The sequence below is a fragment of the Ipomoea nil genome, unplaced genomic scaffold (genome assembly GCF_001879475.1).
Source record: "Ipomoea nil cultivar Tokyo-kokei standard unplaced genomic scaffold, Asagao_1.1 scaffold2690, whole genome shotgun sequence".
NCBI classification, from domain to species: Eukaryota; Viridiplantae; Streptophyta; class Magnoliopsida; order Solanales; family Convolvulaceae; genus Ipomoea; species Ipomoea nil.
In genome coordinates this window covers 921269-934064 of record NW_017619118.1, presented here as the reverse complement: position 1 = coordinate 934064, position 12796 = coordinate 921269, and the positions used below count along the sequence as shown (strand labels likewise).

The window sequence follows — 12796 nt, the reverse complement described above, 5'->3', positions numbered from 1 at the left end:
CTCAAGAACAGGAAAGTGATTTCACCTCAGTCCAGTTCAAACACATCCTGATTCCTTTCCTGACGCAGACAGGCATTTTGGTTTCGTTGGATGTAATCATACTGTAAAAACTTCATCTTTCAAGCATCAAAATCATGGAATTTTACACTTTATTTGTGTAATGGCCGGAAAATTTTAACATTTCAAAAACGCATTTTCAACTTGCGTTTTACCTATTCGAACCAAAAACTCACTTGCGAATTGCGTTTTGTGGTTCTCGCCCGCCTTCAACTTCGCCGGAGACGGCGAGTACAAAAAAATGACAAAAACGCAACTTGGTTTTGCGTTTTACGTATAATACGTAAAACGCAAAACCAAGTTGCGTTTTGGTGGATACCGTATTGCCTCAAAAACGCAAGAGCGTATTGCGTTTTACGTATACGAATACGTAAACGCAACTGCCTCTTGCGTTTTTCACAAATACAAGAAAAAATACAAAATACACCAAAAACACAACTCCAAAAGGAGTTTTGCATATTGTTGTCAAAAAAAAAATACGACACATTTTGGAAATTTGGGCTTGTTGACCGCACATTTTAGTCTTTTTCCCGGGATCTTGAGCCACCAAAGCTGAGACCAAGCAGCAAAAGGAAGACGACTATCAATCTGGGAATTAAACAACATTATGTATCCCTGTTTGACCGAATATAAACCTCTAAGATTACCCCTCCAACACCATTTGGTCATCATATTCAGGAGAAATAGGAATTTTAAACATGAGGTCAACGTGCGTCCCTTTGGGAGAAATGCTCCTGGATTAAATCTACATCCCAATCACCAGTCTGTGCATCAATGAAGCTAGCCACCGTGGAGTTAGCAAGAAGAGGAGTAATAGCAGTAACAAGGAACGGGTTACTTTGATCAAGCAACCAAGGGTGAGACCAAATTTTCGTAGCTCTCCCATTTCTTATCCTCCGGCACACCCTTCTCTCAAAAGCTGTTAGCTCCAACAAAAGTTGGGGTTGGCACCAACAGTAGCTTCAAGAAACCTGGATCATACCGAGCCATCGACAATCTGGAGGGTTTTTGACTGAAATAGGAATGGGACTTGACAAGAATGGGAATGAATTTTTTTTTTTTGACAAAAAGGGAAAACCGAGTTTGGGAAACGCGGTTGAGCTGAAAACCGCATTTCCCAAACTCGATTTTATTTAATGCCAACGTCAACTACAGCCGCATTTCCCAAATGCGGCTGTAGTATAATATACCACAAACGCATTTCCCGAATGCGGATTTGCTTTATACTACAACTGCATTTGGAAAATGCAGTTGTGGTATATTATACTACAGCCGCATTTGAGAAATGCGGCTGTAGTTGACGTTGGCATTAAATAAAACCGAGTTTGGGAAATGCGGCTTTCAGCTCAACCGCGTTTCCCAAACTTGGTTTTCCCATTTTTGTCAAAAAAAATTCATTCCCATTCTTGTCAATCACTCTAGCCCCATTCCTATTTCAGTCAAAAAGCCCAATCTGGAAGCCAAGGAGGTTACAATATAGATCCTACTGCCCCCTTAAGAATCAATTTAGTTATATTGTTTTCTTGACTAGTTTAGTTACCTTTTTTATTAAAGATTGCATTCATATCTAGTTTAGCAGTTTTTAGAATATTATTTCCTAATATCGTTGGTTATACCTAGAGAATATTAATTTGTTTGGTTAAGTTGGTATTGAATAAAATCAAAAGGAGGTGTCTTCCCCAATTTCTCCTCTCTCATACTATCATCAGCCACCATAGGTAAACCATCTTCTTCTTCGATTAGCCATAGACCCGTGACGCGTAGTCTAACTATTGAAACATATCAGTCGTGTCGTGAGCAATTTCCAGCCTTGCTTAACTAACAAGGCCTTGTTGAATAAATGCAATTTCTTGAACCTCCAGACCACCCTTTTTCTTAGGAACACAGAGTCGATCCCATGACAACCAATAAACATTACTCCCTGTTGCATGTTTAGATTCCCACCAGAATATATTACATACTCTCTCCAGCCTCTCACAAAATGAAATGGGGAGATAGTAGAGGCTCAGGGTGTAGGTAAGAATGACTGTGCAACACTCTTTAACAAGATTTCCTTCTCGGCTCTAGAAAGAATTTTCTTCACCCCACCCACCAATTCTGTGTTGCAGCTTTCTTTCAATGAAAGATAAAATCTCATGTTTGTTCCTGCACACGTCTATAGGAAGGCCCAAATATTGTTCCAGTTGGTCGCCTTCTAATTCGTGACTTAAGAAGGCGATCAGTTTGGTCGCCTTCTCCCTCGTCAAAAAAGTCAGCAACCAACTTTTTTTAAAAAAAAAAATAAATAAAAATAAAAATTCACAGACAGACTTACGTGTCTATTTGACCGCGAAGAAAAATAAAAACAAAACAAAATTATATGACAACAAACGTATTTGAGAAATGATCTTTTCTTATTTTCGTCCCGTTTTCAAAACTGTCCTATTTTTGTCAACTTTTTTATTTTGTTCCCATTAGTCTTTAACCCACCTTATCGCCTCCTCCGGGTCCCCCTCCCTTTGTTCAAAAAATTATATAACACGTGTTTTCATTTTTGACATAAGAAACCAAAATTCAAGTCAAATTTAGTGAGTGATTGTCACCAGGGCTGTTAACGAACTGAACATAAACGAACGGAGATTATTCGTGTTCGTTTGTTAAGAATTTTGGAATGTTCGTGTTCGTTTGTTAAGGTTTTTGAAAATCCTATTCGTGTTTGTTAACGTTCGCGAACACGTTCACAAACATGTTCGTTAACAAGCACTTTCATGAACATGTTGGTTTACGTTCATGAACACGTTCGTGAACCTTTAATAATCAAACACCTGCACATGTTCATGATCACAATTCGTTCGTGATCAACAAATAATCTACGTTCAAAAAATAATCAATGTTCATAATCACAATATAATCTATGTATATATGTTTTTGTGGACATGTTCGTGAACATTATTAAACGAACACAAACGAGCTTGTTCACGATCTCTTAGCAAACGAGCATACAACTGTTCAAGCTCTGTTCGTTTATCAACCGAACTCTAAATTTTGTTTGTTAATAGTTCGTTTACCTTAACAAACGAACATAAACGAATGCTTACCGAACACGAACACGAGTAGTTTACCAAAAACTCTGTTCGGTAACACCCCTAATTGTCACCCATAGCAGTTAAATTAAAATCACCTGATCTTCTATGCATTTCTCCAATGCATTATTTGATGGTTGTGTTATCTTTGAAACTACTGAAAACAGTATCCAATAGCTCTGCTTCTACAAATTAATCATCAAACTGGAAATCAAGCAATACACACAAGGCTTTCTGTATGAAGGCTGGCTCTCACAAGAAAGATTAATATCTCTCACCAGGCAAGGCACTTCCTCAATCCTCACTACACTTTATTTCAAAGTTCATAGAATGAGATTTGTCCTCAAGTACATAGAATAATCTAGATATCTGTACATTCACAAGAGTGTCATGTTCTTAATTTAACCTCTTCCAAGAAATCACAAAGAGGCAAAAAGGAAAGCTAGTGTACAATTAGGTTAATACATGGAATATAGCATAGCATGGTGTTCCAGCATTGCTACCTTTGTAAAACTCAACCTGAAGATGATCAACATATTTGCGAACGTGTACAATATACTTTATGGCAGTTGTAATATCAAATCCCTTTCCAACTGATTGGAGCCAGTCCAACCATTCTCCAAATCATAGGCAGTACTAGAAGCATATTCGGGGGTATATTCCTTTGTCACCAATCTCATATTATCAGAGCACCAAGTATAACATTTAAGTGCCTAAGTTAAAACAAGTGTTCCAAGTGTCTCTCCTTCATATGAGTACGAAAACTAAAGATGATAATCATCACCCCAGGGAAAAAGCTCCATTGCAATACCTGTGCGATTTAAACATAAGGTGTGCCATAATGATAATTGTAAAACAAGAGAAGTTGGAAAGAAAACATAGATAGAGCATGTGTGCCCTAAAGGCTTTTTATACATGCAGTATGAGGCATGCCCATTGTTGCAAAAATCGGTTTAAGCGCCCGCCTAGGCGCTAGGCGCCCCTAGACCGTGGCGATTTCCCCCCTAGGCGACCGGCCGCCTAGCCCTAACTCGGCCGACTTGGCTGCCTAGCGTCTAACTTAGCTGAGTTAACTCATCCATTTTGGTCGAGTTAACCCGATCAGCTCGGCCTTGCTAATTTTTTTTCATTAATGTGTGTGTGTGTGTATATATATACATATATACATACATATATATATATATATAATGACATATATACACCCATAGACTAGTTTGATACTTTGAATCTTTGAATGATTGAAGTATTTGAGTATTTTTAATTTTTAATATTGTTTTGATGTTATGACTTATGAATTATCATTATTTCATTTATTTGGATGTGTTATTTGATTGAAGGTTGAAAACAGTCTCATTAAAATTGTCAAACTGCAAGTCTGTCACTATTTTTTTTGCGCCCGCCTAGATCGCCTAGGCTCTGCCCAGGTGCCCGACTAGCGCCTAGCACCTAGCACCTACTGCAACCATGGCATGCCTAGTATGTGTATGCATACATAGATGTTCAATTAAAACCAGTCTGGTGGGTGTGTGTGTGTTACTTGAACTGAACATCTTCACCAACAGAAGAGTTTAGTGGTTTGAATTTATCGAGATGAATTGTTACCTGTCACTGAATTTCTCAACAGTATCATTGGCATAGAGAAGTGTCTCATTGGCCTTCTCAAGAACCATGAAAAGAACCTTCCCTCTTGTTAGCCTAGCAATCACCCAAGCATTGTTTTTGGCTCTGATACATATTTCTTGATCTTTTTCATTGCCAGAAACATCACACTTTGCTCTGTTTCTTTCCAAATCAACCTCTTCTCGAAGCTTAGTCAGTGCAATTAAAGAATCCTAAACAGTGTCACAAAACAAAGGATTTTACAGTCATACGAAATTAATTCGAACTTAAGTACCTGCAACATGAATGTGTGGGCTGTGGGAATAAAAGATATTACCAACTTTTAAGACAAGAAAACCAACTTTGCAGAAAATAAACTTCTTAACTTAAACAATGCACCACTAATTTCAATAGACATAAATAACCCTTTCCATAATTATGAGGACTACTCTCTAACAGAGTACACAACCCCAACATACTGAATTAAACTGAATGAATTTCTGAAAATTGGAAAGCTGAGTTCACAAATATCACTTTAGAATATGAAGAGAACTCAACTTAAAATGGTTGGAAACTATACAACTTAATATTAAATATGCAAAAGTAGTTTTATATCAAACAGGTAGAATAATAATGGTTGTCAATTATACAACTCATATACTACATTTAATAAGCAAAAGTATCATACTGACAATAATGCTCACCTTTGTCAGAGTTGTTACTTTTCCCGTCGGAGAAGCTCTAGAGATATATCTATCACTGTCTACCAGCAAATAGCGGTACCCACTCACATGATATGCATTCTCACCACCCCATCCTCGTGATAATTTCTCCTCAACTTTAATTATCTTATGTGATGCCTGAAAGTGACAAGATATTTTATAATTATTTCATTCTGACATCCAACTTATTTAGTCAAGCAAGCAAAAGGGCAAGAAAGTAAAAAAGAGAGAATTGCAACATATATTTATTTATACAAAATAGAAATTAAAAAACTAAACATGCTTGAAAAGGACTTTCTTCCCAGGGAAGAAGGGAGAGAGAGAGAGATAACCAGGGAAGGGAAATATTATACAAAAAATAAATATACTTTCCAGTTTCCAACCTAAGATATTGCATTAGAAAAAATGATCTTGGCATAAAAACAAATATACACAGTAGGCAATTTAGTTGTAAATATGAACTAATAAGTAATCACTATAGTAACTCACTTGCTCCAAAACCTGCCGCTTCACTATGGAAATCCCCTGCTCCCCATTGAGCACAGATGCAAAGGGAATGAGAAGCACGACAGTTAGGCTCCTATGCTGATAAGCACAAAGATACATTCTTTCCTCGGTCTGCTTAAGCCAAACAGTTGGGCTGGCAGGATTTAAGCTACCAACCTCTGCCCCCCAAATATCAGTAACAAGAAAACCATCTTTCCCTTTTGACCACTTGTCTAGCTGTAACGGCCTCACAACATGATAACTTCGTATGCCAACAGGAGAACTGTCACGCAAGGCATTATATTGATCAAGTATTGAGGAAGAGCCTCCCAACAAAGAACCTCCAGAAGTATTAGATGAAGTATTTCCTTTACGTAAATAAGACAAGGAGCTCTGTCCAGAGGACAAAGCACGTGGAGTCAACCTCATGACAGCATAGGTAAATATATTTATTAAGTCATCCTGCAGAAGAGAAATCGATAAAAGAGCTCAGCAAGAGGCACTTAACTCTTCAATAGTCATAATTTATAACAGGAAACAAAATAGAATGTGTATGCATATATGATTATATGTAGATACATGTATATATATTAAGATATGCCTATCACTTGTACGGAGTATTTCTTAATTTTGAATAGCCATCTGGCCTATCTGCACTGAACCTGGGGCAGAAAAATGTGCAGGTGTATGTAGAGAGAGAAGAAACCATACATTAGAAAGTGTTGTTGACACCAGCAGGTCCTGGAACATGATTAATGAATAGCACTGCATGTTTTCAGCACAAGATTCCAACACTCTGACCAGTGACTGCCAAAGCCATATGTAACATAAATTTATTAAAAGAAGAAAGAGTAACTTTATCTAACTTTATGGTCTCCTAAACAATTTTGTTTAGTTGTTTACATTAGAAAACATAAGTTATGAGCAGCATTTAACAGTTCTTTCTTTCAATTTGCAATAATGTATCCTAAATTACAACATTTCTCCATGGAAGAAGGATCCTTAAAGTTGCATGTCTCAACTAAGTGTTAACCTTAGTCTAACACGGGACATGTTAGAACAATAAAGGGCAATCCCTGTTTCCACAGAGTCAATTTGCATACTAACATCAGATACGTCAAACCATACACACTCTGAAGATATCAAGGCCATCAACACATGCCCACGCCGCATCTAGAACTCGTGTGAATAAGGCACCAAGAAGACAGTGCAGAACACTCAACAGTTCAATTATGGCATTCAATAGTGAATTAAAGATCATGCTTGTGAATATTTACAGCAATTTTGATATAATTTTTTGTTAAAGAAAGGAAGACCGACGATGGCTACATGAGAAACAGGAAATAGATTCCGCTTATTTTTTTTAGCTAATGGTCAGAGGAATTTAACCAGAAATTATTTTTATGTTTCCAAGGAATTCTAACCAAAAAGGAGCCCCAAAATAACAATGAACTCTGACCCAATTTATTGAATGGAAATATACACAGAAAAAGAAACCTCTCTGATAATTGATAGAATTGAATTCACCTGCAAAATTATATTACCCATTTATCCTATTACCCATGAAAGCCCAATTATGTTGATGCACTTGAAAAAGAAACAAGGGAAAACCTGAACTTCAAGAGCTGCCTCCCTCCCAATTGTCAACATCTGTACTGTTCCACGTTCCTTCAATGAATCACGAAAATTTGGCAACTGAAGCCTCTTCCCAACAAGAAAATCTGCCTCGAGGAAAAAAAACAGGTAAAATGTGCTACAGCTTAAGATTGTGCAATAGCAAAATTTGAAAGGATATCATTTGATCCAGACACTGCAGCATTACCCCAGCAGCAAAAATCCAATGTAGCACGTTTTTGAAAAGCTGACAATTAGTGACTTAACAATGAAATATTTCAAACTAGAAAATCCTTAATAAGAAAACAGAATTCACAAAATTTTAAAATGAAAATGATGATGCTAACCATTTAAATAATCCATGAGGAAGTAATACAAGTGGGTCCTGATAAGTCCTCCGCTTGGTTCTTTATCCAGCAATGCTCTTACAGACCCATGAAACATCACAAAAAGGGAGTGAACTTCACAAAGAACTCTTCGTAGTCCATCAATTCGCCAAATAGTTTCTGAATCTTTACTTTTCTCAACCACCTAAACAGAAAATAGTATATTACAAAAACATAAACAAGCATGGTGCAAAAAATTAAACAATATTTCCTTCCACTATGTAACTGTAGAAAATGAATTGCAAAATTTACAGATTTACTCGCTGTGCATTTTACACCAACTAAACTTGACAGGTTACACTAACAAAACAAAAGCTAGTCAGAGAAGAAAAATGCATATAATAATTCATTATGAAAATATGATAATGAATTGAATTTTGAACCACCAAAATTTGATGTGTGTGCATATGAAATAAAATGACACGGTATATCTGAAATAACATATTTTGCACTTTGGTTCAATTTTTCCTTATAGAGAAAGATGTTCTCCCAACATGGAGCATCAACCCGGTTTAACTATAATTGCATATATATTCTAAAGAAACACATTGGATAAAGTATTTGAATATCAAAGAATTTGCCATGCAGACACAAGACATGATATTTGCATATGCTATAGTATTTTATTAAATATTCAAGATTCTTATACACACACACACACACACACATAGCTTCAGGGGGTGGAGGGAGCATACTCTTTATAGGAAAGGTGTAAAGCAAAACCCATGGTATGTAAGGCCCATCCGTTCTAAAATTATTTTCACTATGTTAATAACAGATGATATGTAGAATTAAGTGATGTTAGTGAAAATATCCCTTAATTCTACAGGCTCAAACCACAAATGTGGTTATCTGATTTATCATTATTTTAATAAAACATAAATCATTTTTGTAGGATAAAGCTATCGCACCATCACCATCCAGATATCTGGCTCAGCCTCGTAAAAAACATGAGAGTGCATCTCTGCTTCTATAGTCTCACAAGGCATCTCTGGGGAGAAAATTCTGCAGAAGACTAATATTATGATTTGATAGTCATTTAGCATACAGCTATAACTAATCCCAAAGGCTTAAGAGTATTCAAAATAAATTGAAAGCAGAATAAAAAATCAAAATTATTGTACAGATTAAATCATCAGAGGAAGCAGAATAATCATCAATTATAGTATTATAGTAGCAATCATGTAGATATAAAAGCAAAGAAGTTAAATCTTCAAAACCATTGAAGAGTTTAACAGTAGCAGTTAAAAGATTATTGCAGCTGAAAACCTATAGACTAAAGAGCCACATACAGTCTCTTTCAGTAACATGTAGATGCTACCGGAGCAGACACAGGCACATAGTTGTGCTACAGAGGTAAAGAATTCAATGGCCAATCTTTTGTGAAAGTACTAGTTGATCATCATGTTCCTTGTGATGATCCAAATGCACTGACTGAGGCCAAAATGCACAAAGGACTGTTTGTCAGCAGTCAGCCAGGATATCGTGTGGTGAGAAAAACAAATAAAACTTGACTAAATTGACTTACTGATTTATGCATACAAATATTGAAGTGTCTCAAATTGCCACATAGTTGGCCACAGTGCCACCCTAACCCAAAGTCTTTTAAACTTGATGGTATGGCAAAAGTAGTTCTGTTTACAGGACCCAGAACACTTTCTTTTCTTCATGTTATCATTTTAGCATGAGTGCATCCACTTTCCCTAACCATTCACTATATGCCCTAAACCAAGCTCAAATAACACAGGTGCTTGATCAAACCATTGGTCCCATAACATATTGACTCGATAGATAACTAAACCTAGTGACTGTTGATAATAGGTGATGACATTAAACAATGCATAAATATGCAGCAACATCAGTACACCAGATGAAACTGAACTAAATCACAAAATACACCAATGTTCATTCCTATACAAGGAAGACCCCCTAAAATTTCATTACACATACATGTATACAAGGATACAAATCCCAGTCAGTACGAACCTTGTAAATGTGATGAGACCTTCACTTAAGCCAATAACTGAGAGCTGGGTGGAGAAGGGTAGATCGGCAGGAAAGAAGAACAAAATCTTGTCCAGTTCCTGCCCTTCATGCTGTCCCCTTCTCAAATCAAACATGCACAATTTCATCGCTTCACTAGCAGTACTAACAGTTGACATTCCCATGCTTACCAATTTCCGGTTTCCAATTATTTGACCTAAAAATAAGTACATATAAATGAAGGAAATGTTGAAGAAGCAAAACCATTGATCTTATATTATAAATATCATATATCATGTCAAACATCATATTTATCAATATATAAATACCTCAAAGCAGAGAGAAACTTATATCTATTTTCACAACATTTGGTATACTATGTGAGACAATATTGGGGGCCAAAGCCATTAGCCATCACACTTTATCTGGTAATAATTAGTGTTCACAACTTCACATGGCAACAATTTTGCTTATCTTAGCATTATAAGTTTAGGGATGGAAATAGGCCAGGCTGGGCCAAGCCTTAACAAATTAGGCTTGGGCGTGTTATGGGAACCTAAGGCATGAGCCTGTAAGTAGGCTTTTTTTAGGCAAAAGCCTAAGACTACAATAGGATTGACCTACTCTAAAGCCTTTTTAAAGGCCTACTTAATGTGCGGGCAATTAAAAAGGTTTCAAAGACTACATGTTGTAGGCACAAGATGTAGTAGCAGGTAACATACAAAGTATTCCAATTATTTCCAACATTCATAGTAAGTCAGTAACATTTCCAGTATTCACAGCTGCATTTAAACATGAAGAATTCACAGCAGAAATTCCAGAAATTACAATATTCAGATTATTCAAACCAACACTAGAAGTATTAATAACTCTTAAAGAAGAATACTTTCAGCTTTGAATTATGTCTTTCATCAGTTTTCAGTACTCTTAAATCCTAAATAATAATTACTAACCAAGTATTACCCCAAAGAGCTTTAAGCTACTGATGTTGAAGTGTTTCCTTTTATACAGTATTATAATTCAGCTCCTTGGTCACTAGCAATTCCGGAACTCGGAAGAATCATGTGAAACACTACCCTCTAGATGGAGCTAAAGATTTCAAACATCAGTGTGCATAAGTAATCTTTTAACACAAATATTTTAGTTCTAATTATGGTATATCAAGGGTGAAAATTAACAGCAAGTCAGCAATACATTTCGAAGTTCCCCAAATTTCAGTTATTTGAAACCACGCCAATAGGAGTGAGTACTGAGAAAATTCACAAAATTGTATAATAAACGAATGAAAAATGACAAAAAGCAAAAGCACACAATCAAAATGTTCATATCTCTAGTTTGGCTTCGTATTAAGATTAAGCTATTAGTATCATTTCTTTAGATTCTTTAGATGGCCGCAGTCGCAGCCGACCACAGGTCCACAGAGTATTTTCAGAAATTCAGTGTAATGCAATCTACTTGGAGACTTGGAGTTTGTCTGCCGCGGCTTGCTTCCGGTAGTCACTCCACCGCTACTAAGCACAAATTTGGTAAGGGAGTCGCCGTCTCTGACTCTCTTCACAGAATGATGGTGATACTTGAATTTTGGGAATTGAAATTGGGGATCAGGTTTAGGCTTAAATTTCATATATATATTTTGTAAATATAAATTATAAAACATAGGCAACTGTTTACTTTTAGTTATTCTATTTTAAAATATTTAATCTATACTATTAATAAAAATAAAATCTTTCATTTTAATTTCTCGTGCAAAACAGACCTATAAAATTGTATAATATTGTAATAAAATTGTATAATATTAAATACAATTTTTAATAGAATATATTGTTTCTTACTTTTCTATTCATATTACAATTCTATATTAAATTCCTGTAATGTTTAATAATCTAATTGGATGTTTTTCTTATTTTGTTTTTTAATAATTAATATTTTGGTTTTTAAGTCTCTATGTTTTTATTGATAAGGATGAAATGAAATTCTAACATTTAATCAACTTATATATAGCAGGCCGTTTTTTTTAATAATTAATATTTTGATATTTACATCTCTATATTTTTATTGATAAGGATGAAATGAAATTCTAACATTTAATCAACTTATATATAGCATTCACATTATTAGTAGACGTATAAGATTTGTTTGATACAATATAGTAGATTTGGCTTTATAAAATATTTTAATAGTAGTACAGCATCCATAATTTTTTTAGAATATATATTTATATACTATAATATTAATAAAAGTAAAATCCTCCTCTTCAACTTTCCCGCTAAATTTTTTTTTAATATTAATTAATTAATTTATTGGTAAAAGAATTAATAAAGCTTAATTGGTAAGAAATTGTTATATAAAAAGTAACTAATATCTATTAATTGACAATATTCTTTGTAAATTCTGCGTAATAACATAATTGTTTAAATAAATAATGATTTATTAATTATTATATAATTTTATAAGAAAATAATGATTTATTATACTAATATAAAATTATGTTATTTACACTAATAAGTTTACACACGCAGAATCTTTTCAGCAATGTGAGGTTGAGGATCTGGGTTGAAATAATTAATAAAATATTTTCTAGTTCAAACTCTATACATTTATATCTTTTGGCATCAGACATTTTTTATATTATTCATGGTTCATATTTAACAGGAGTTTGTCCATATTAGGACTCTACTAGTAGTATTATATAGGGGTGGGAATACGCCAGGCCCCTACACAGGGGCCTATGGCCTGGCCTGGCCTGTTTAGTTAAAAGGCCATGCTTAGGCCTATTTAATAGCCTATTTAGTTAAATAGGCTCAGGCCTATATGTGGAGGCCTGGCCTACGAGCCTGCAGGTCTGGCCTGTTTATATATATATATATTATATATAAAATATATATTT

At 35.1% G+C, this 12796-nt stretch overlaps 1 protein-coding gene across 2 annotated transcripts; it reads right to left on the bottom strand.

The window, feature by feature from the left end:
- Positions 1 to 3371: 3371 nt before the first annotated feature.
- Positions 3372 to 11502, bottom strand: LOC109155102 (vacuolar fusion protein CCZ1 homolog). 2 transcript variants are annotated; one of them, XM_019302836.1, is made up of 11 exons: positions 11365 to 11502; positions 9913 to 10126; positions 8838 to 8931; positions 7888 to 8071; positions 7749 to 7787; positions 7538 to 7647; positions 6638 to 6733; positions 5930 to 6388; positions 5423 to 5578; positions 4722 to 4951; positions 3372 to 3930 (listed from the first exon to the last, which is right to left on the bottom strand). In XM_019302836.1, the coding sequence occupies exons 2-11, from the start codon at positions 10092 to 10094 to the stop codon at positions 3900 to 3902; spliced, it is 1581 nt and encodes a 526-aa protein (XP_019158381.1). In that variant the 5' UTR covers positions 10095 to 10126; positions 11365 to 11502; the 3' UTR covers positions 3372 to 3899. The 2 variants fall into 2 exon arrangements, with proteins under 2 accessions (XP_019158381.1, XP_019158382.1); XM_019302837.1 differs by lacking the exon at positions 7749 to 7787 and having other exon boundaries at positions 3392 to 3930.
- Positions 11503 to 12796: the final 1294 nt, after the last annotated feature.

Excerpts from the sequence above, each read along its gene's own strand:
- LOC109155102 (XM_019302836.1), bottom strand. The coding sequence starts at position 10,094 with ATGGGAATGTCAACTGTTAGTACTGCTAGTGAAGCGATGAAATTGTGC. Across the intron at positions 6,389-6,637 it reads TGTCAACAACACTTTCTAAT|GATGACTTAATAAATATATT; the intron begins GTATGGTTTCTT and ends TCTCTTCTGCAG. Across the intron at positions 4,952-5,422 it reads AAGTAACAACTCTGACAAAG|GATTCTTTAATTGCACTGAC; the intron begins GTGAGCATTATT and ends GACACTGTTTAG.